We start from the raw sequence: 21,287 nt of genomic DNA, 5'->3' as shown, positions 1-21,287 counted from the left end.
ATTGCTGAGGCTTGGCTCTTGAATATTAATTAGATAATCGTGACGTTTCTTCAATGCCGTCCAATAACAAAAGCGTGTCTTATTATTATTAACATCTAAGCTCCACCATAGTACTAATCAGTAGAATCGCGGTCGGGAAGCAAGGAAAGGAGAGTTCACGCTAGAATAGTAAAGTGCTCTGTCTCTGCTGTTAAAACGGACTACGTATAAATCCTGCGTTATTGGAATGGAAAAATCAACACGGGCGCCTTAAATTTACGTTCAAAAGTTCGAGCCGCATCCTTGTCCGCGAGCCGGTGAGTAAATCGTTTTGTTCAGCCATATGACGATGTGCGCATCGTGCCTTTCAACCCCCTTTGCCAATCCCTGCCATTATATGTAAAACCTCTTCGCCAAATGAAAAACGTATTATATCTTGCACTGATACACAAATCAAAGAAAAAAAAATTATAGTCTAGCATAGAATAACAATACAAAGAGACGAAATCTTCGTGTTTAATTTTGTAAAGTAAAGTGCATGATTTAAAATTGAGATTTTGGGGCAGATTATTCATCTAAAAGCTTCATGATTAACCCAGATTGTTCAACGCCCTTTTGCAATTAACAATATTACGCATGAATTTCTATCATGATATACAGTACATACGTGTAGGATTCACATATTAATTTGCAATTAGATTATAATACACACACACACACACACACACACAATCTTTCTATAGAATCTAATTTATCATACATCTATCTACCACTGATATATAATTATGAGGAACATGTGCTCGGAAATTAATTTATATTTTTTCCCCAACATATAGCCTAAGGACTTAAATAATAGGCATACAGTTGAATGGTTGTATTTAAAACCTTGCTTTTATTTAAAATGTCAGAATTTCTAAAAACCTTAGTTAAATACTTAAAGATATTACTTTGTTACTTTTAGATAAAGATGTTTGAGTTTATGTTACCTGACCCAGCTAGTTGCAGTTTCTGAGAAACAGTGTTGAATATTGGTATGCTTACACTAACAAAGTATATATAAAAATTAATGCAATTAAAAAAAGAAAAAGAAAAAGAAATTGATGGTAGAAATATAATACTGGATCCCTGGCGGGTGGACAGCAGTCATCCGAGAGTCCCGGAGAGATCTGAAGCATCTAAAAATATTCAGCACTAGAGCATGGCTTGATAACACTGTGTTTCTTTATGCAGAGTGAGAAACAAAACAGAACAGGAGAATAAATAAACAAGAAAATGACAGGGAGGATTGCTTTTGGTGGAGTGTGAATCAAACTACTTCTTAAATAGGACGATAAGAAGGCATATCTTTTTACTTTCACTAGTTTCATTTATTACGCATAGTACATCTGATGTTGTTAACATGGCTTCATGCAGTTGCACAAAACATTGAATATTCCATTCCATCTGTTAGCAGCTCAAGGTCAGATAATTGCTTGATATCTTGTGAATGTTTAGCACAGGCTCTCACTGACCTGATGTAATAGTTAAAGCTAAAATTGACATTAGTGCAGTGATACCAACAGAACTGAAGCATGGGACAAACCTTCACATTTAGAGCCCACATTTATATATATATATATATATATATATATATTTATATATATATATATATATATATATATATATATATATATATATATATATATATGTATATATATATATATATATACTATATTATGCTCCTGGTTGCCTTTCCACCAGAGCCAAAGCAGAAAGCCTAAACAAGTTACTTTTCCCGTTAAAGTAGACTTCTTTACAATAATGGCAGTATTTGGGTAACACTAGTTCATATAACAATATTTTTGCAATTTCATATGGTGCCTTTTGATAGAAATGACACACTTTGTTTGTATTCCACTAGTTAAGGATCAGCTCATATTGTTTTTTCATAGTCTCTCAGTTTCTCTTCATAGTACCTCAATAGCTTAGAGCTTTTGTCAGTGTGTCTTAGAAAGTGCCACTGGCCTCATGGAAGACAAGAGGAAGAAAAGGAGTCCCAAAGTGTCCCTTCCCCAGCCTCCTCCTCCACCAATCAACCCTCGAAAGCTTACCGTTCTCCCAGCGAGTAAAAGTGCCACATTCTCATTGGGTTTACCCCAGCCGCCCTCGCCCAAACCCAGAGGCAAGTACAAGAGATCGGTGGGGGCAATGGGTCCGTCTAAAGAAGCTCTCGCTGTTCCTGTGGTTCCCCCCAAAAACACAAGGTGTGTGTGTCATTATAGATCATAGATAGATGTTAATTTGGTTTGAGTTTGTAATTGGCTTTTTCAAATTGAGCCACAAATTGTGATTCTGGTTCCATTTGTAGGCCTCACAGAGAGAAACCCAGAGCTCCTCAGCCTGCTGGACCCAGCCGAGTGTCCCAGTCGTCCTCTCCACTCCAGCACTCATTCCTCACCGACGTCTCTGATGTGAGAGAGATGGAGGGAGGACTGCTCAACTTGCTCAATGACTTTCACTCTGGAAAACTACAGGCTTTTGGTATGTGCTAGGGGTTTATTCAGAAGCCTTAGTAGTTTGGGCTGTCATGAGAATTATTTTGCAGTCTTAACCGTTGAGAAATTTTTAAGTAATGCAAAGGTGTGTAAGGGTTGCACCTTTTCACCATCTAATTCATCAGTTTGATTGGGATTTGTTTGGTCTAGTAAGTCTAGAAAGGAAAGTCTCACTTTCCATGTGTGTAAAACCGTGTGTTTGCAGGTAAGGTGTGCTCCTTTGAGCAGCTAGAGCATGTGAGGGAGATGCAGGAACGTCTTGCCCATCTGCATTTCAGTCTGGACAGTCATGTGGAGGAGCTGTCTGAAGACCAGAGAAAAAACGCTTCTGACCGCAATCTAGAACATTTGCTTTCTAATGTAAGATATTGTTTAATCTTCTTTTATAATGCATCTCTTGTTGGGTTGCACAGTAAATCTAAATAAAACTGAATTGTGATATGGCCTAGTGTGATTATCGAATCGCAAAGGCTGCAATTCATAATCTTTTTTTTATTTTTTTTACTCATTTTGATAAAATCACTGCATTTTTGGCCAAATTGTGCAGCCCCTACAAACAAACCCGGAACATTAAAAAAAAACTTATTTTAAATCTTAATCGCAGAATATCAGAATCTTAAAAAATTCCCCAAATCGTTTAATCTCTTATGTATTCATACTGAACCTTAAACTACAGACATACATTTTTCTCACCAGTTTTTATTTGTTCATTACAGTAGACACAAACACATTAGTGGAATCTGGATCTAATGGATATAGAATACCAGTCTACTTGTTCTCTATCCACTATTCAAGAACTCTCTCACACACAGATACTACAGGACTGGACACAATAGTACCTTGTATCTGAATACAGGCCTCTGGCTGAATCTTGTGTTATCCTCCAAATCCAAATGTCGCTGTCTGACTGAATTCTTTCATCAGCCTGTGAAGGGCTGGCCAGTTGCTATAGATAGTATTTCCCTTCTAGCTGTCAGCTCAGTGGTATGTGGTATAGAACCCAGCAGATTGGAGTGTGAGAGAGTGTACATATGTGTGAGAGTTTCATTATGGATGGTTCACTTAGTATAACAGAGTGTATATAGCTGAATCATAAGAAAGGTCATGTTTTACTCCACTATTAAAGCTTATTTCAGGAGTATTCAAAAAAAAATTCCTCCCAGAAATTCTAAATGTAAATAATACATGTTTATGACAATATTTATGTTGTATTAATACAATGTTTGTTTAGATATTATTGTACTAGAGTCATTAATATTGGGATGCAAAAAAAACTTAATATATATTCAATTAATTAAAAACAAAAAACAGTTTATTTATTGTTTGTTTGTTTGTTTGTAAAATGTGACCTAGACAGGTTTTTGTAATTCACCTATTTATTATAAAATTGATGTCCAGGAGAAGCTATATGACAGAAAATAGGTGTTTATAAAACGCAAAAATAAAAACAGAACTAAACAATTTAGCCTACAGGCTGTCTGTTTTCAGAAATCACAAACTTCACTGCAGAAATGCTTTTCCTTACCTGTACAACACAAATCATCTCAGTTTTTTTTAACATATAGGCTGAATTCCAAAAGAACCCTTTGTTTGTCTTTTTTAAAGCAGCAGCAATTATATTAATTTTTTATGCATCTGTTTTTTCCTCCCCTCAGCTGGAAGAATTGAGCAGCTCAATGTATCCTTCCATATTATGTTTTGTATGTGTTTAAATATGGTGTTTTACTTTACTTCTGACATTAATCAGTGAAAGTACAGTAAGCTTAATCAGCTTTTGTCAAGTAAATATTTTGTTAAAATGTTATATTGTGTTTTCCTGGTATTTTCTGTTTATCCAGAAAGGGTTTGTGTTACACTGAAAGCTCTCACTGCTCTCAGCTAAGCATTTCGTTTTAGTTTCAGTAAAATCGGGGATTGTGTTTCTCAGAACATCTTAGCTGAAGATAAGTTGTGTCCTAATAGAAACCTAATGGATATATCCAACATATGTATAGGAAGAATGATAAAGTCAGCATTGTTATATATGTAATAGGAGCTTCAGAGCTTGTACATTAGATGTACATTAGCAATACATATCCCCTTAATGCAGTTTATCCAGACAGAAACTCCACCTGGCAGAAAATCAAGACTTACCCAAGACCTCCAGCACCTGAAGCGGGAAACCAAATCCAGCCGACTATCAAATCACTGTGCCGACCAAAACCCTAGTTGCCATGGCTACAACTCAACTACAAGTTACTGAAGCACCATCATCGTGATCTGTGGCTAATGCAATGCTAAGTGATGGCAACAGCTTCAAAGCACATTCTCCATATAAACGAAATTCAACTGCAAAAATGGTTGAAAAAAAAAATTCTTCTTTTTTTAAATGTTTTGATCTTAGCATTGAAATGTTAATAATTTAAATGGTTTTGAGCCTAAAAGCTAAATCGCACCCTTTTTGTTGCCATGTTTAAAGGGATAGTTCACCCAAAAAAATGAAAATCCGTCATTAATTACTCACCCTCATGTCGTTCCAAACACGTAAGACCTTTGTTCATCTTCGGAACACATATTAAGATATTTTGATGAAATCTGAGAGCTTTCTGACCCTGCGTAGACAGCAAAGGAACTGCCATCCTCAAGGCCCAGAAAGATAGTAAGGACATCGTTAAAATGGTCCATGGGGCATCAGTGGTTCAACCTTAATTTTGTGAAGCTACGAGAAAACTTTTGAGAGCAAAGAAAACAAAAATAAAACATGTATTCAACAATTTCTTCAGGTCAGTCTCCACCGCTATTCACAAGAGTACCATGACGCATGCATGTGGTGATGTATAGAGCTTCATAAAATTGAGGTTGAACCAGTGATGTCATGTGGACTATTTTAGCGATGTCCTTACCAGCTTTCTGGCTCTTGAGCGTGGGAGTTCCCTTGATGTCTATGGAGGGTCAGAGAGCTCTCGGATTTCACCAAAAATATCTTAATGACTATGCCTTTAAGTGGTTTATTTGGATAAATAAGAATTGTCCATACTTTAGACATGGCATGAGTTGATTTCATTCATTACTGGTAAAGTTTGACTTGAAATTATTAGATCAACAATGTCAAAAGTGAATGAGAAGATGAACATTTACATTATCAGTCAATCAGCACATACACAATTGATCTTCATTTTGTAGTTCATCAGTGTTCTCAGAAATGATGTCGTAAATGGCTGCGGAGTAGCTATAAACTCACTCAGGACTGTTTTAGATCAGTGATCTTAGTGCCTCTTCTCACTGTCTAGATTACATTGATTGTTTTATCATATAGTTTTCATGGTACTCTCCAAATGTGGAACTGGATTTTTTTGTAGATGTTTGTACATTAAAATATATACATTGTATAAACCTTATACACCTTGTTTGTAAACTAGAGTTTTTATGTTGATTTAGGAACAATTATGATAGAAGTTATTTGTTATTCTTGATGGCACTGATGGAAATGTACAGTATGTGTATGTTATCGTTGCATAAACTAAAGTAAAAAAATAATGGAGTCAGGCATTTCAAATTTCAGATTCTAAAAAGTTGACATCCAGTACTCTTTGGGTAATTGTAGAATTATAGATGAGTTGACCAGTGGAATTTGTCCATTTCTTGGAGCACAAAATAGTTTTTGAACCTTGTAGATCTGCAGTCTGTACTCCAAAGCACAAAATAACAGAGTACAGTAGTATCTAATACAAGTCAGGAGGTTCTGACAAGCTAAAGTGGATGTAGGACAAAACTACTGCAAAAAAAACTGTGACATAGTCCATAATACATAGTACAATCTCACTAACGTCCCTATAAGGATAGTCTTCCCATTTTACACCAGTTTCAGTGATAATCCATCAGCACAACATATGGACAGGTTTAAGAAAAAGCTAATGATCTACACCAGTTTGATTATTATATTTCATGATGCAGTAATATCACTTTACAGCCGACCTCTGCTACGCCTGCTACCTCCAACTATTTCAATATAGACTCAATACTGTTTCCTTGAGGGAGGTCTGTTTAAATCGATATCCGATTGTTTCATGTCAGGATCTGATCCTGCATCAGCATGCACAGGCTGTTTTCTCTTCCCTCACTGCCTGAGTCTAAAGCATTGAAAGAATCATGTAAAAATAAATGAAGTTAGTATTCTTTCTGTGAATTTCAAACATTTCAAAAAGAAAATATTTGTGTGCTTTGCTTTTTGTCCACATTCTTGTTTCGTTCAACAATGCATATAAGCTATTTTCTATTTGTGTGCTTTAAGTAATAAAACAATACAACAATTCAATCACTGACTTTGGACTTTTATTGAGGTTATGGGTCATTGAGTTATAGGTAAGCAGCTTGTTAAATAAAAATAACAGAAGCTATAAAATTTGTTAAAAACAAATGTTATAAATAGCGACTATAACACACACACACACATATATATATACATACATATATATATATATATATATATATATATATATATATATATATACATATATATATATAAACAATATAATGATAATAAAGGATATTGCAAAAGACTTTGCAATGATATTGGATGATATTAGTTTTATTTAAAGCATTTTGGTTGGATAAAGGAAACTTTAGAAAAGTTTAGAAGCAACCTAAGAAAAGGAAACAATACTCTCAAACCAAAGTATTGATTTTTGTTTTATTTTCTGACCTCAATTTTCACTTAATTATGCTTTTAAAAAAAGATCAAACTAAAATAGCTTATTTTGGGGAGTTCTACGGAAGCGACCTTATTATTAATAGCTCTTCCAAACAGCAGGTGGCGGAACAGAGCTGCAGGTGAGTCTGTTCCTCGGTCTGTCTACGGGAGAAGAAATAGACAATCAGCTGTTTAAACCATAGACAGTAAAAGAAACCTGGTGCAAACCTATGGTGCAAACAGAAAGCGGAGCTATGAAAGAACAGAAATGGATTCAGACATTAACTTTGTTGCAGGTTTTGTTTGTAAATATTATCATTAGAAATTCCATTTCTAAAGTTAGTGTGCATGTGTGTTTTTTTGTCAGTAATTTACAAGTAACTTATTTTGCCTTGTGTCGGATGAGTATCTGTTTGTTTACAGTCGCTAAGTTCATCATTTTCAAGTGTTTATATTTCTTTTCTTTTTTTATTGAGTTGATTTTGTGTATACATTTGATAAATTACTAAGAATTTTGTTTTTTTTTTATTTCTGTTTTTATCAACAGAATGAAGTTCTTAAAACGTTTAGTTTAGACGCAGTGTCAGGAAAGTAACACTAATGTTATGCGCTTTCCAGGCTCAGTGTCGAGGTTATGTGATGAGGAAAGGACTGAGTTTGATTCGGACTCAGTTTGAAGAGATCGTCCGAGAGATTGATGGAGGATTGGATCACCTGCAGTGGACAGGAAACATAATTCCCAAACCTTACTTCACTGACACTGTGAGCCTCTCTGTCATTTCCCATTTCTCTTTCTTCCTACTGTTATTTTAAAGCATCATAAGCTGTTTATTTGTTACTCGTAGAAAGTATGCTTTAAAGTTTCATTGTCACTTTTAAGATTTTCAGATAATGTTTTGTCTTCATGTTGCATAATGATAATTGTAAATAATGTAATCCATAGGAAAACCAATTGTTGCAGTATGAACGCTCCAGGTTTCATTCCCATGACCGTCTGGATAATTCAGAGAGAGAACAGAAAACACTGAATAGGGGCAGTGAAAAATCTCTCCCACAGTCTGAAATCCAGGTACCGGAGAGAGACGAAGCTGCTGCTACAGCCAGCAGAGATTCTTCCACAACCGTGGATGGTATTGTGGACAAGAGAGGAGAGAATTTGGTCATACAAAACCTGATGGATGATTTTACTACATGTTACAGTACTGTCAATTCAGATGTCAACCACAGCAGCTTATTTCAGACCGGTACTTTCAGAGAGAAAACCTCTCAAAAAAGGATACAGCGGTTTTAAAAAACAGACATGACTTATTTGAGACACTTATGTGTTTGTTTTGTTTTGGTAGGAACAAATTGGCATTCAGTTTTTAAAGACACAGCACACACTCTCGACTCTCTGAAGCAGCAGCGGAGCACTTTAGCCATGGAGCTGCTGTGGATCCAGCAAGCCATAAGCAGCAGAAAGAAAGTGAGAAAAATTTTAGGATTATTTTTTACATTAATGTTTATTTGTATGTATATGTGTGTTTTAGTCTATAAAATGTATAAATCTATAAATCTGCTCTGCTTCTTTTGTAGTATCTTTCCCACAAACAGAGAATGGATGTACCACACTCCTACTGAAGCAGTTCGGAAGTGGACCAACATTTTTACAGATGTTATCTCATTATTTCTGTATTATTGTATCATTTACAGCACAGAATGTTTGAGAAATTTTGTAAACTATACTTATTTATGAGCTTCTTTTGTCTTTAAACGGGTTTGTGTTAAAGAATATTTATATTTTTGTACAAATGGCATTTCAGAAATAAATATAATGTGCACATGATGGAGATGGAAGAGCAACACATTTTTCTGTATCACGCAAAGCCAGTACAGTTCAATCCTAGAAGGACGTCAAAGGCTCCCACAACTTAATCTTACAGATCAGTCAATGTAGTGTAATATCTATTTAATTATTGACTTGTATTTAGACTGTATAACCACATGAGAACTGATCTCTTGATGTTGCCTGCCCTGGTTTCTCTAATGTCATTATCCAAAATCAAGTTTTTCTTGCCTTGCCACAGTTGCCTTTGACTTGTACACTAGGGTACTAAATATATTAGATAGGCTGCTATGTACAATGTTTAATCTATAAGTAGTATCATGCCATTACTTTCAATTAAATCTTTAGTTTATTTGTTTATGGGTGAGCTATATATATATATATCTATATATATATCTATATATATATATATATATATATATAGATATATATATAGATATATATATAGATATGTGTGTGTGTGTGTGTGTGTGTATATATATATATATATATATATATATATATATATTATTGTCTAGTGATATATTTAAAGATGGATGTAACCTAGTAGTAGCTCCACCTTGTTCAAATATAGTATAGGCACATAAACCACTGTATGTGTGCAGTTGGATATATACAGGAAGTATATCAAACTTTATCTAAATGCAGAGCCTACAATACACTAACGAAGCAATATATGTTATAAAGCAAATCGCAGCTATTTATTTGTTTATATTGGTGTATATATTGGCTATATTATCGCTCAGATCAAATCCACTAAATCCGACTGTAACGTCTGAAGATATTAAGATATTATAAACAGAGTTGGGTAGATTACTTACAAACTGTAATGAGTTATTGATTCCAAATTACATGAAAAAAGTAGTGGTGGTAACGTAATCCATTACATAACACATTTTAGGTAATATAATCTACTTTTTAATTACTTTTAGATTATTTTGACCTAACTTGTTTATCACGTTGATTTAAAAAGGATAATCTTGTACCATATCCATCTATAAATGCAAAGAAAAAGAAAGTATATTCCATTTGTTGTTTTTCCAAATGAAGTGCATTAAACATTACATTATGTCAAGGTTTCCCGAACTGGGGTTCGTAAAGGAACTGCAGGGGATTTGTGAGTTTAATGAAAAGCAAATTTATTAAATCAAAGTATGCATGTTCATCAGTAGTTGATGTAATGTTGAAATGCTAAGAAATCACTTCTTAAAACTGAAATGATTGTGGTAAATCCAGTGTTCTATGCTGTGTGGCCTGTCAAATTTCTGTGTAATTATATCCATCTGACTAGTGTCTTTTTGTGAATATCTGCAAAACTAGGCTATTTTAGTAGGCTATTTTAGAAAGGAAAATTATGAATTTAGATAAGAAAAATAATCTATTGCCATTGATTGAATAACATGTAATCGATAAATAGTTAACTGTAGTCTGATTTGGAGTATTTAAAAATGTAATTCAATCTAATAACAAGTATTTATGTAATCCAGATTACATGTTATCAGTTACTACCCAGCTCTGATTATACACCTCTGTACTTATTTGAAACAATTGTAAAGAGCTATAGAAATAAATAGATTCAACTTGACAATATACAACCCCCAAAGTAGTATATAATAATTATAACTGAATCACAAGAATCCCTGTTCAGTTACATTAGAATAATTTTATCTTTAAAGATAAAAAAAAAAAAAAAAGCTTTTGACTGGACAGTGTTATACAGTATTTCTGACTAGCTGATTTATATTTATTTGCAAATGGTAAACAGAAGGCTGTTTTTCTTCTTTATCACTCCACAGGTTTTTCGTCCTTGTGTTTGAATGTTTCTGTTGTCTGTGGGTGATGATAAGGGGCATAATTCACTAAAGACACGAACCTCCACAAACAAATCCCTTCAAATATCCGTCCTGAATGTGAGATTTCCAAATCTACTTCTTAGTAGAATTTAGTGATTAATTAAAAAAACATTAGATTATTGAATTTATAATTGTAAGTATTTCTGCGGCCCTCTCTCTCCGTCTTGTTGTTGCTGGTTGTAAAATCTCACAAAGGCCGCCGCCATTGTTAGTAATGCTGCCATGGCAACCAGGAAACACTCCAGTGTGTGCGCGAGAGGGAGGGAGTCTGGATGAGGGGTCTGACTCTCTCACGCTCAGTGCTTTAATATTAGAAATAAACGCTGAAAAATAATCAGCACAAATAACAGATGAACTCATAGGTTTTCTGCAGGTGATCAACTGGATAACAAGCTTTCTCTGTAAGTATTTTGTGATTGTGTGTGGATTTGCTTAAACGTGAATTATTTATCTTAGCTGTAAGTGAATCCATTTGTGAGTTTTTGGGCATTTAAGGTGTAAATAAAGGTTTGGATTTGTACATTTTCAGTGTTATTAACATACCTTTAGTTAAATTTGATGACAGAAGTTATCAAATGAAGGAGTTGCTCTGAGTTTGTGTTTATTTTACAGGTGTGTGTTAATGTGGCTAGTTTTGGGTCATGGCATCCACTGGTGTCACTAGTCACCTGCCTCCAGTCAAGAGTGTGATGGTCTACAGAAATGGAGACCCTTTCTTTTCAGGTTAGATCTGGTCCTGAAACCGTTTTGTTGGGTTGTTTGTTGCACACACAGGGCTTAAAATGTTACTGCAGTGATGTGTGCAACATGTATCACTTTCACCGCTCTCTCAAAGACATGCATATGTCTGAAATGAAACTGTGTGTGTGTTTTAAATATACTTAAAAATAAAACTAAGTGATAAAAGCAAAAAAAAATCTTAAACTTATACAAAATTAGTAAAGCTGAAATTAAGATGAAACCTACTCCAACTCTGAAAATATATAATGGATAATATATTAATATATCAAAATATTATTATGTATTATAATAGTATATAAATAATACTAAATAATTTACACCATAAAATAAACCATGTTACATCTACAAAGAAATTTAAAAAGTAAAAAAAAAAAAAAAAAAAAAAAAATACTAATGTTTATGAAGAATTTGTATCCAACTGCCTCAGTGATTTTTAGTAGATGTATAAAGTCAGTTCCCCTCAGCTCACATTTTGAACTGTATATAAGTATTATATATGTTTTATACTTTAAAAACCTTTATTTATGAACCGTTGCTTGAGAAGTATACTTATCCTATCTTTCTAAATGTGTGCATTGAAATAACCTTTAAGAGAGGTGTTAATTAAATTTTCATCATGAAATTATATTCTAGATTGATTTTTTTCTGGTTTATCAGGCTATATACATGATGATGGCTAAAAGATGCATAATATTTGGCTTGTCTTTTCTGTAAATGTTTAGTTATCTGACTTCGGGACAGAAGAAAGGTCCACTGTGCAGAGCTGTGGAACCAGCCCAGGTATACATGTGAGAGTTCAATACTTCCTGTTTATTTACCTATATTAACCTATAAATCATGGTATTCTAAAGTTTGAATTTAGGTATCAAAAATCATACCAGATAGAGTCAGTCTGCCTTGTTTTTTCTGTCTATTGGGGTGTAATGTTGTGTTTGTGTTTTTATGTTGCTGTGGATGCTTAGCTGAAGTGTGTTATAAAGAGAAGGAGAGGGAGTGAGGGGTGTTATTGTCCCTTCCAACAATAGAAGGCCAGGGGAGTTTGTGTTATCAGATTAGAAAGCTTGTTAGGGCATGTTTAAGTGCCTGACCCTTTAATGCTGCACACAGAGCTGCTAAAACCACTGATGATAATAACCTTGAGAGCATGGGAGACTGACTCAGCGTCAGCACACACTGCATCTTTGATTTACGCTGATGGAAAATCACTGGCTGCACATTAACCTGCTTATTACACAACCAGTTGCCAAATAAATAAATGGAGATGAAATATTGATTTCCATTAAATTTATTATGTGACAATAAAGTGGCCGCAAAGTAATATGAGAGATATGACCTCAGAATGCTGTGACTGACCAATCAGAATCAACTGTTCTGATATATAATTGGCATTAAATAATATATAACTCTTTTTACAGGCTAAAGCACTTTTCAGGCCTAATGTGTCTGCGAAATGGAGTAAAGCCATCACTCTGCCCTGCATCATACAGTGAGAACTGCACACTCAAAGTTTGACCTCTGTTAAACCGTTTTTTTTCATCCTTTCACAAGAGATCTATTCTTCATTCTTTTTCTCACACTCACACGTAGTGTATTTAGGAATGGAGACATCCTCAGTCCTGCCATGCGTCTTATCATTCCCCGCAACATGCAGAAAAATCTAGAGCAGATCCTGAGCCTCATTTCTGAAAAAGCCATGCTTCGCACAGGAGCCGTGCGCAGGTGTTCTATTCAGTCACACATTCTATTTTATAGTGAACTTGTGAAACATGTCATATTTATATCCTACATTTTTAAAGGTTGTTTTCATTTCCATAATCATTTCTCCTTTTACCTCTCAGGCTTTGTACTCTGGAGGGCTTCACAGTGACCTCCACAGAAGAACTGGAGAGTGGGCAAAGCTATGTAGCTGTGGGAACAGAGAGGTTCAAGAAACTTCCATATGTGGAGATACTGCTGAACAAAGCAACAGGCAACAGCGCAGACAGGTGATGTTGGTAGATAACTGCAATAGATGGTAATGTATTTATTATGCACATACACTATTGTTCAAAAGTTAGGGGTCTGTGAGTGTTTTTTTTTTTTTAAGAAATTATTACTTTTATTCAACAAGAATGCATTAAAAATAAATTGATCAAAAGTGACAGTAAAGACATTTAAAATTTTACAAAATAGAAATAGTTTTCAATAGAAATGTATTTTCTGTTATCTCTCTAATCACTAAAGAAGAATCTAAAAAGAATCCTGAAAAAAAGTATCACAATTTACACAAAGATTTTAAGCAGCACAACTGTTTTCAACATTGATAATAAGAAATGTTTCTTGAGCACTAAAACAGTGTATTAGAATTATAGTAGGATCATGCGACCCTGAAGACTTGAGTAAATGCTGCTGAAAATTCAGGTTTACCATCACAGGAATAAATTACATTTTATAATATATTCAAATAGAAAAGATTTGTTTTGAATTGTAATAACATTTTGCATTACTGCTTAACACTGAAGCAAAAAATGCAGCCTTGGTGAGCAAAAAAGACTTATTTCAGCAATATAAAAAAACTTACAGACCCCAAACTTTTGAACGCTAGTGGAAGTGTAAATTAAACCCCTTTAAACAGGATTTGTCTGTCTTCACTGTAGACATTTTACAGGAGACAGAGGATTACAGAGAAGAACTGAGGTAGTATTTACAATTAATATACAGTGGAGTTGAAATATATCTGAGAAAATTATAAACATTGTATCTAAAAACATTAGAAATCATTAAAAAGATATACATTAATTAAAGTAAAAAATTTTTTTTTTTTTATAAAATATTTATTTTCAGGTCTAAATTATATTTTTACTCTCAGAACTTTTAATGAGGTCTCAGACTTAAGGACTTCACTGCATAGTTCTTTTTAATATGTAAAAAAAATATATATTTCAATTAAACGTTTGTTCTGTTGAAGTTCCTTATTATTCTCTCATGACGATCCAACTCAGAGTAGAAAGATGTTTCCCCAGGAGAGCCACAGTGACTCCACCCTAATGAATTTACCTGAGGTAAAAAACTGATACTTTTTTTCACACACACACACACACACACACCCGCACACACACACACACACACACACATATATATAGATAGATCTCTTGCCTTCTTTACTGCTTTAGAGGGAAGGCAGGCGTGTGAAGTCCACAGGTGATGAGGTTGAGCGAGAGAGCTCCCCTCAGCCGGTTAAGAGGAGAGGAAGAAGAGGAGAAAGAGAGGAAAACTCTGTTTTCTTCGCCAGACCTGTAAGAGTCCGTAGACACCCTCCCACAAACAGACCCCCTCCTAGAGCCACAATAGGTGAATGCTGAATAAACAAATAAAAATAGTACTGTTATGCCATACTTTGTCTAAAATGTAACTATTTATTAAAGTGTTGACCTCTTTCTTGTGTGATATTGTTTACTTGTGTTAGATGAGCCCAGTGTGTTTAAGGCCTCTAAGAGCAGGATGAGGGAGGAGGTTCGAGGTGCTGAGGAGGTCACAGAGGATGAAAACACAGCTGTAGAGCTTCCCATTGACCAGGTAGATGTCTAATCTTCTTTTGTCTCAACTCATCTCATTTACTATAAAAATGTTTATAATTTCAGAGAGAAGCAGAGGTTGTGGAGGATGACGAGCTTCTTGAAAGTAACCATTTCGATACAGCCAACATAAATCATGTGAGTGTGTGAAATACACATGAATGTAATGACTTGATCATGAGATAACTCATTGTTTGTTGTATTAAAGAGAAATTCAGCTGAACTGCACAGGCCATCATCTGAGTTCATAGTGTCTGAGAGGGAGACATGGGAGGACACGTCAGCTCCCCAGAGAGAAGCACAGCAGCGATACACATCCAGCAAAGAGTCTCAGCATGACACAAACAAGCAAGATGTTGTAAGGCACTAAGCACTGAGCACTTAACATTTTTGTGCATGTTTACATCTTTGGGTTTCACTTAGGCTTACATGGAATTGAATTGGCTTAAAATGTTTTTATATGTTTATACAGTATAGAATGGTTATAGTATTATTATATAATAAACTATCAATCATGCTGATTTGTTTTTCAGGCCTGCCATCTGTATAGTAACAAAACCTTATAGTATAATAATATATACAAATAATAGTTTTTTTCTATTTTATATATTAGGAGTCAACCAAACGGCATTCCAGAGCTTCTTCATCATCTACATCACCCAAAGTCTATAAACATTCCCCACGAAGTGAAGTAACACAACACAAACCTGTCAGTTTATGAGATTTAATCAATATATTTGATGCATTCAATCATATATGCAAATGATGCTGTAGTATTTTATAATGTTATTAATTTAAATTAAAATATACCAAACTGTCACTGTGGCAGTACCCTTTCAAAATATACTAATATGTATCATTTAGGGCTAAATAAGGTCCAAAAATGTACCTTTCATAGCTTGCATCTTAAGAAACTGCCTCTGTGACATCTTGGTACCTTTTTTTCTAACTAAAGAAATTAAATATCTTTATTAATACATCCCTTTCATAGTCCATTATCAGACCTGTTACAGAAAATTAGATGTGGTAGACGTACATATTTAGCTATTATTGTAAATGCTGTGTAAATATTAACCATCTAAACACATTGTGTTGATCTGTGTGTGTATCAGAATGGGGTTTCCCGTGAGGAACAGACAGACAGGGATACGGAGCGACCTCTCCAGTCTGAGGATGATGCAGGAGACAGAGACGCACCTTACTAATCTAGAGACATTCTCTGAACGTGGAGTTCGCTATGAAATTAGCACTGTTTTGGTGAATGAATAGCTTTTAAAATAAATGTAGTTTTATAACAAGGTTCGGGAGAAGCACGTCAGATACTTAACCTAATTAGCACAGGTGGAACCACTCAAGATAATCAACCTTAGGGTATAAATACAGCTGAATCAGCCTACCTGTCTCTATTGACGGTTTATCAGCATCCCCCCTCCACCCCTTCTCCTCCACTAGAGTTCACTTTACACTTCATATACGGGGGGGGTACTCTAGGTTCGGGCCATTCCCGAGCTCGGAGCCCCTTCCCCGGACAGCACGCCAAATACGCATTATAATATTCAGTTAATTATATGTAAGTGTGAACTCGTGAATGTACCCTAGCAAAGTAACAGTGATCTTACAGCATGCAGAAATTCACTGAGAAATGTTTAAATTTTTTTATTTCTTCTGTTTAACAAAAATAATACCTCGATGTAAAAGACATTTAAAATAAAAGTATTTAAACACTGGGCACTTTCACATTATATTAATATGAATCCATATAAATATCAGTTAATATTACAATATATACAACTATTTTGTATGTTCCACAATCCACATACTTAAAAGTTACTCTTTCCACAGTTGCAATTAAAGTGCAAAATATTTGGATTTTTAACCAGCATGGTTCAAGTACAGATATAAAGCAGCACATACTGAAAATGGATCAGCACATATATTGTGTCAGATGAATTTGTGTGTGTGTGTGAGGTGTGATGACATGTGATCACGTGATCTACAGTCCTCCTCCACCTCCTAGTCCAGTGGAATGTAGTGGTCACTTGTGTTGCGGGCTCCTGCGCTGTCCGTCTCAGAGACAGAACTCAGCACGCACGCTGTCACTCCAGACATGATGAGCAACATACCCAGCACAGCTCCTACATGAGCAGAGAGACAGAGTCAAAGACCTGCCACACAGAGAGAGATGGAGAGAGATGTTAGTAGAACAGAAGCTACTTACTCTTTCCTTCAACTTCTTCTCCAAGCAATTTACCCATTAGTAACGTGAACAGAAATGTGAGGGAGTTCACCATGGGAACAGCCAGAGACAAATCTACAACATAAACAGCACTTAAAAATGCAACACCAATGCTTGCCAATATGTGTGTATGCTATAACAGTTTAAGCCTTAATATTTGCAATAAATGTTTTTCATGGCTGCACAAGTATACCAGATTACTAACTTTATACTAAACTGCAAGCATATGCTGCCTACAGTTTACAGGGTTCGTACACATTTTTACCAATAATTTTCCATGACTTTTGAGACTATTCACAATCTAATGTTCCATTATTTTACAATAAAAATAAAATATTTTAAAATTTTCAGCATATGTCAACTAAAATTATGACTATTAATGCTACTTGTTTACTTTTTCTTGATTTAAGTACAGCCTGCAACTGTGCCAGACTACACACATATCTCTTAATATTTATTTTACTCAGTTAAACGCAGGATCTGAATGTCGTTTTGGAAACTTTTCTCTTTCACGACTGTTTACATTCACTTAAAGGGGTCATATGATGTTGCTAATCATTTTGTGTATTTGGTGTAATGCAATCTATTTATACGATTTAAGGTAAAAAAAAACAAAAAAACAAAAAAAAACATTATTTTTGACATACTGTACATTATCGTTGCTCCTCTATGCCCTTTCTGAAATGCATCGATTTTTACAAAGCTCATTGTTCTGAAAAGCGACGTGTGTTCTGAATGGCCAGCTATCCAGTGGTTGTGTTGTTGCATTTTTAGTAGGCAATCCAGTTTCAGCCTCATATACTGCTGAAATAGTAGTATGATACTATGCTACTAAGAACAGACAGTCACTTAGAAACTTGTGGAGAAAAAGAAACTTCTCACCTGTAGAAGCAAGAGTGAAGTAGAACACAAATGATCCACTTTGGTTCAACAGGAATGGGAATAAATACTATATTAAATAAAAAAAAAATAGATTAATAAATTATAATTAATTAGACACGCAAATATTTTCATAAGCAGTTGTTATATGCGCATAAAAGGTTTATAAAACACACCTTGATATTGAGAAACAGAAATTTGATCTCAGCCAGAAATTGGAGGAATTTATTGTCCTTCTGAACCCCTTCAATGCCCTCTGTGCCTTTTTTCAGGAATGGGTTGTGCCTCCCCACATAATCGCGACCAACAACAGACAAAACACCTCCCATTCAGAGACCATTCCATTAATAGGACATTTCTATTACATAGGCTACATTAGCCTACAAACAGTTTTTTTTAAGAAGAAGAAGAAGAAGAAGGACGTGGTCCTTCTACACTAACCTATGCAGATCAGCCGATCACACAATTATTATAATTATCATTTACTCAATACACGCACTAAATTGTCTCGCTTATTAAATGTAAAAAATTGATTTGTACAGGCACGCGTGGAAAGCATCACTTACAGTTCATTCTTATCTTCAACACTGTGTGAGGTGGTGAGCTTATTTATTTGACACAGTTGTAGTCGACAATGCCCAAACATTTGAACAACACATAATAATAGACGGCAGGCTTACTTGTAGACACCATTTCTCTATGCATCCGACAGTAAACTGGGGCTTTCTTTGTTTCTTCTTCCTGCTGATATCTAATCTAACTCAGACTGATCGGTTAAAACCACACGACCGCCCTTCGTCTCAAGCAGCTCTTGTCAGTCCACTGTAGCTTAGATCTGCTGTTCAGGTATCGAACGCTAAAAGAACGTTTTTTTTTTTTCGTTGATTGGAACACAAAACATCCGCATACCAAGAATAACATTTAAAACAAGAGTTCTGAAAAGATGTTAATAAAATTGAATCAGATACTAAATTAGGCTAACGTTACATTACATTTCCTGAAATTCCGGCTGCATGTTGTATAGTTGCAAGTTAGTTTTATATCATTTTAACTTAAATATAAATGAGGAAACACCTTTAACTGAAAAAAAATATCCACTTTGGCCCGGAGGTGTTGGGGGAAATAAGGTAGGCTAGTTCTATTCGTTTTAATTATTTCCTTGAACAATCAACAATTTAAACCAGTTTTTACCTACCAATGTCCGTTGGCAGTTTGAGTTTCCCGCTCGACCTGTATCACACACCACAAGCAGGTAGCCTTCATCAAGACAGCTGGCTTAAACCAGAGACAGTTTATACTCACTTCGCATATAAAACCCTTCATGGCTCCGACTCTTATAGAGGTTTCTTTGTATTGCTTGTGGATCATCAGTGTTGGTGAGGTGAAACAAGTTTTTTTTTTCATATTATGGAATAATACAGTCACTGTTATCAATAATTTAGCTACAGACTGAGGGCTATAACACGTTTTGTTTGTTAACCAAATAAACTTGGATATAATAATCCTATATTTGTCTGCTACAAATTAAAGCAGTTTAGAAATTAAGTTATTCGTAAAATTTGTGAAGTAGCCAAAAAAAATTAGTGCATTCATCCACACATGCAAAGTTGGTTAATAACATAACTGCAATAAAGTAATAACCTTGTTAACAATTGGCTACTTGTTTACAGATAGCCTATAGGCACTCATAGTTTGACAAAATGTTCTACTTCAACATGCAATAGGAAGTCAATCTTATCATTTTCTTATATTAATATAGTTTATTTCTTACTCCTTAACAGTTCATCAGGCTCTTAATGATTCTGGCTTGTGCTTGCTCTTATGAAAATGTACCATAGTTCTTAACAGCATTTGTTATAATAAGGCTAGCCTATTATTCATTACCAGGCCAATAATTACTTTTTTGTTGTTCTTTATCTATATAGCCTTTGTTATGAAAAACAACAGCCTGCACATTTAGAAACAACATGCCTCAGTTGTTAGATAAATCTATAGGGGAAAGTCGAGTCCCTTAACAGATGACCTATTATAATTTCTACATCAAGTTCAACAAAATGCACCACAATAAAGCAGACTTCAATAAAACTTGATAAATTCTTCTAGTAAAGGTGGTCATGAGTAGTTAAAAAAAATGAATATGGGCTGGTGCAAGATTATGTTTTATCCTGTTTTCTTCAGTCTTTTACGATGCCTGGGAGATGACATGGTCGGTTCACTTATAGTTTTGTCATGGTCAATAAAATGCATAATATAAAATAGGCCTACAAGAGTCTATTAACTGATCATCTTTTCCCCATAATATTTGTATATTATTATGATTAGACTATTATTATTGGTTATATTTATATCCATTTATGTTAATTTTTTGCTTCATTTCCATCTCTTTACTAAACGTTCTGAATACTTTGGTAAATAGTAGCCTACTGTAAATACTTAACATGCAAATCAAGCATTGAATATGTTGACTGGAATTTTTGCTGGAATGCAGTTTAAATGTAACATATATTTCATTTTATATATCAGCTAATCAATAGACCATAATTATATAGATACTGTTGTGTGTCGTTGAGGAATTAATGATTCAAGTAGCTTCATTTGTAAATGAAAAATGAATATCTGGTGGCCATGACATATTATGTTCCCACGAGTTATTATGTCGTGGCCATGACAAAACTAAGTGAACCGACCATGGCATCTCCCGGGAACCGTAGTAAAGCACCTGACGGGGGGAGAGTCTAATTTTTCTCAAACTGTCTATAGCATCCTACAGCTTTTTAATAATGCGTTCTGTTAGATTAGATTGCCTATTAGATCGACTAATTCTGTTTCAAACATTCTATGGCTTACATGTATGTAGAAGTAAGTGAACCTTTGTATCTTGAGTAGGCTATACCTGTGTCTAAATACCTATTTTTTCAAACAGGAGTGTTCAGTAGCCTATTCAGTTTCTATCTCTGCAATGTCATGGTTGGAACAACACCATATGACAATGATAATCCCAGGCACTGATTATGTGC

At 34.7% G+C, this 21,287-nt stretch overlaps 3 protein-coding genes and 1 pseudogene across 7 annotated transcripts; 3 read left to right on the top strand and 1 right to left on the bottom strand.

Moving 5' to 3' along the window:
* Positions 1-124: 124 nt before the first annotated feature.
* Positions 125-5,123, top strand: ccdc28b (coiled-coil domain containing 28B). Of its 3 annotated transcripts, none has more exons than XM_052613860.1 (6): positions 125-296; positions 1,970-2,222; positions 2,327-2,499; positions 2,719-2,873; positions 4,169-4,191; positions 4,612-5,123. In XM_052613860.1, the coding sequence occupies exons 2-6, from the start codon at positions 1,987-1,989 to the stop codon at positions 4,664-4,666; spliced, it is 642 nt and encodes a 213-aa protein (XP_052469820.1). In that variant the 5' UTR covers positions 125-296; positions 1,970-1,986; the 3' UTR covers positions 4,667-5,123. The 3 variants fall into 3 exon arrangements, with proteins under 3 accessions (XP_052469820.1, XP_052469818.1, XP_052469821.1); XM_052613858.1 differs by having other exon boundaries at positions 1,960-2,222; XM_052613861.1 differs by lacking the exon at positions 125-296 and having other exon boundaries at positions 1,661-2,222.
* A 2,206-nt stretch (positions 5,124-7,329) lies between these two features.
* Positions 7,330-9,007, top strand: iqcc (IQ motif containing C). Of its 3 annotated transcripts, none has more exons than XM_052614040.1 (5): positions 7,330-7,478; positions 7,801-7,944; positions 8,126-8,426; positions 8,526-8,647; positions 8,758-9,007. In XM_052614040.1, the coding sequence occupies exons 1-5, from the start codon at positions 7,413-7,415 to the stop codon at positions 8,800-8,802; spliced, it is 678 nt and encodes a 225-aa protein (XP_052470000.1). In that variant the 5' UTR covers positions 7,330-7,412; the 3' UTR covers positions 8,803-9,007. The 3 variants fall into 3 exon arrangements, with proteins under 3 accessions (XP_052470000.1, XP_052469999.1, XP_052469998.1); XM_052614039.1 differs by having other exon boundaries at positions 7,345-7,487; XM_052614038.1 differs by having other exon boundaries at positions 7,400-7,520.
* A 2,109-nt stretch (positions 9,008-11,116) lies between these two features.
* Positions 11,117-16,430, top strand: dcdc2b (doublecortin domain containing 2B). Its single transcript, XM_052613843.1, has 15 exons — positions 11,117-11,261; positions 11,473-11,583; positions 11,696-11,705; positions 12,324-12,381; positions 13,017-13,087; positions 13,189-13,320; positions 13,440-13,586; positions 14,238-14,277; positions 14,583-14,642; positions 14,754-14,931; positions 15,047-15,156; positions 15,222-15,293; positions 15,364-15,513; positions 15,769-15,864; positions 16,268-16,430. The coding sequence occupies exons 2-15, from the start codon at positions 11,502-11,504 to the stop codon at positions 16,358-16,360; spliced, it is 1,299 nt and encodes a 432-aa protein (XP_052469803.1). The 5' UTR covers positions 11,117-11,261; positions 11,473-11,501; the 3' UTR covers positions 16,361-16,430.
* Positions 16,431-16,748: 318 nt separating this feature from the next.
* On the bottom strand, positions 16,749-18,610 carry LOC128026764 (transmembrane protein 234-like; annotated as a pseudogene).
* Between the last annotated feature and the right edge of the window lie 2,677 nt (positions 18,611-21,287).

This window comes from Carassius gibelio, chromosome A13 (assembly GCF_023724105.1).
Source record: "Carassius gibelio isolate Cgi1373 ecotype wild population from Czech Republic chromosome A13, carGib1.2-hapl.c, whole genome shotgun sequence".
NCBI classification, from domain to species: Eukaryota; Metazoa; Chordata; class Actinopteri; order Cypriniformes; family Cyprinidae; genus Carassius; species Carassius gibelio.
This window is presented reverse-complemented; position numbering and strand designations above follow the sequence as displayed.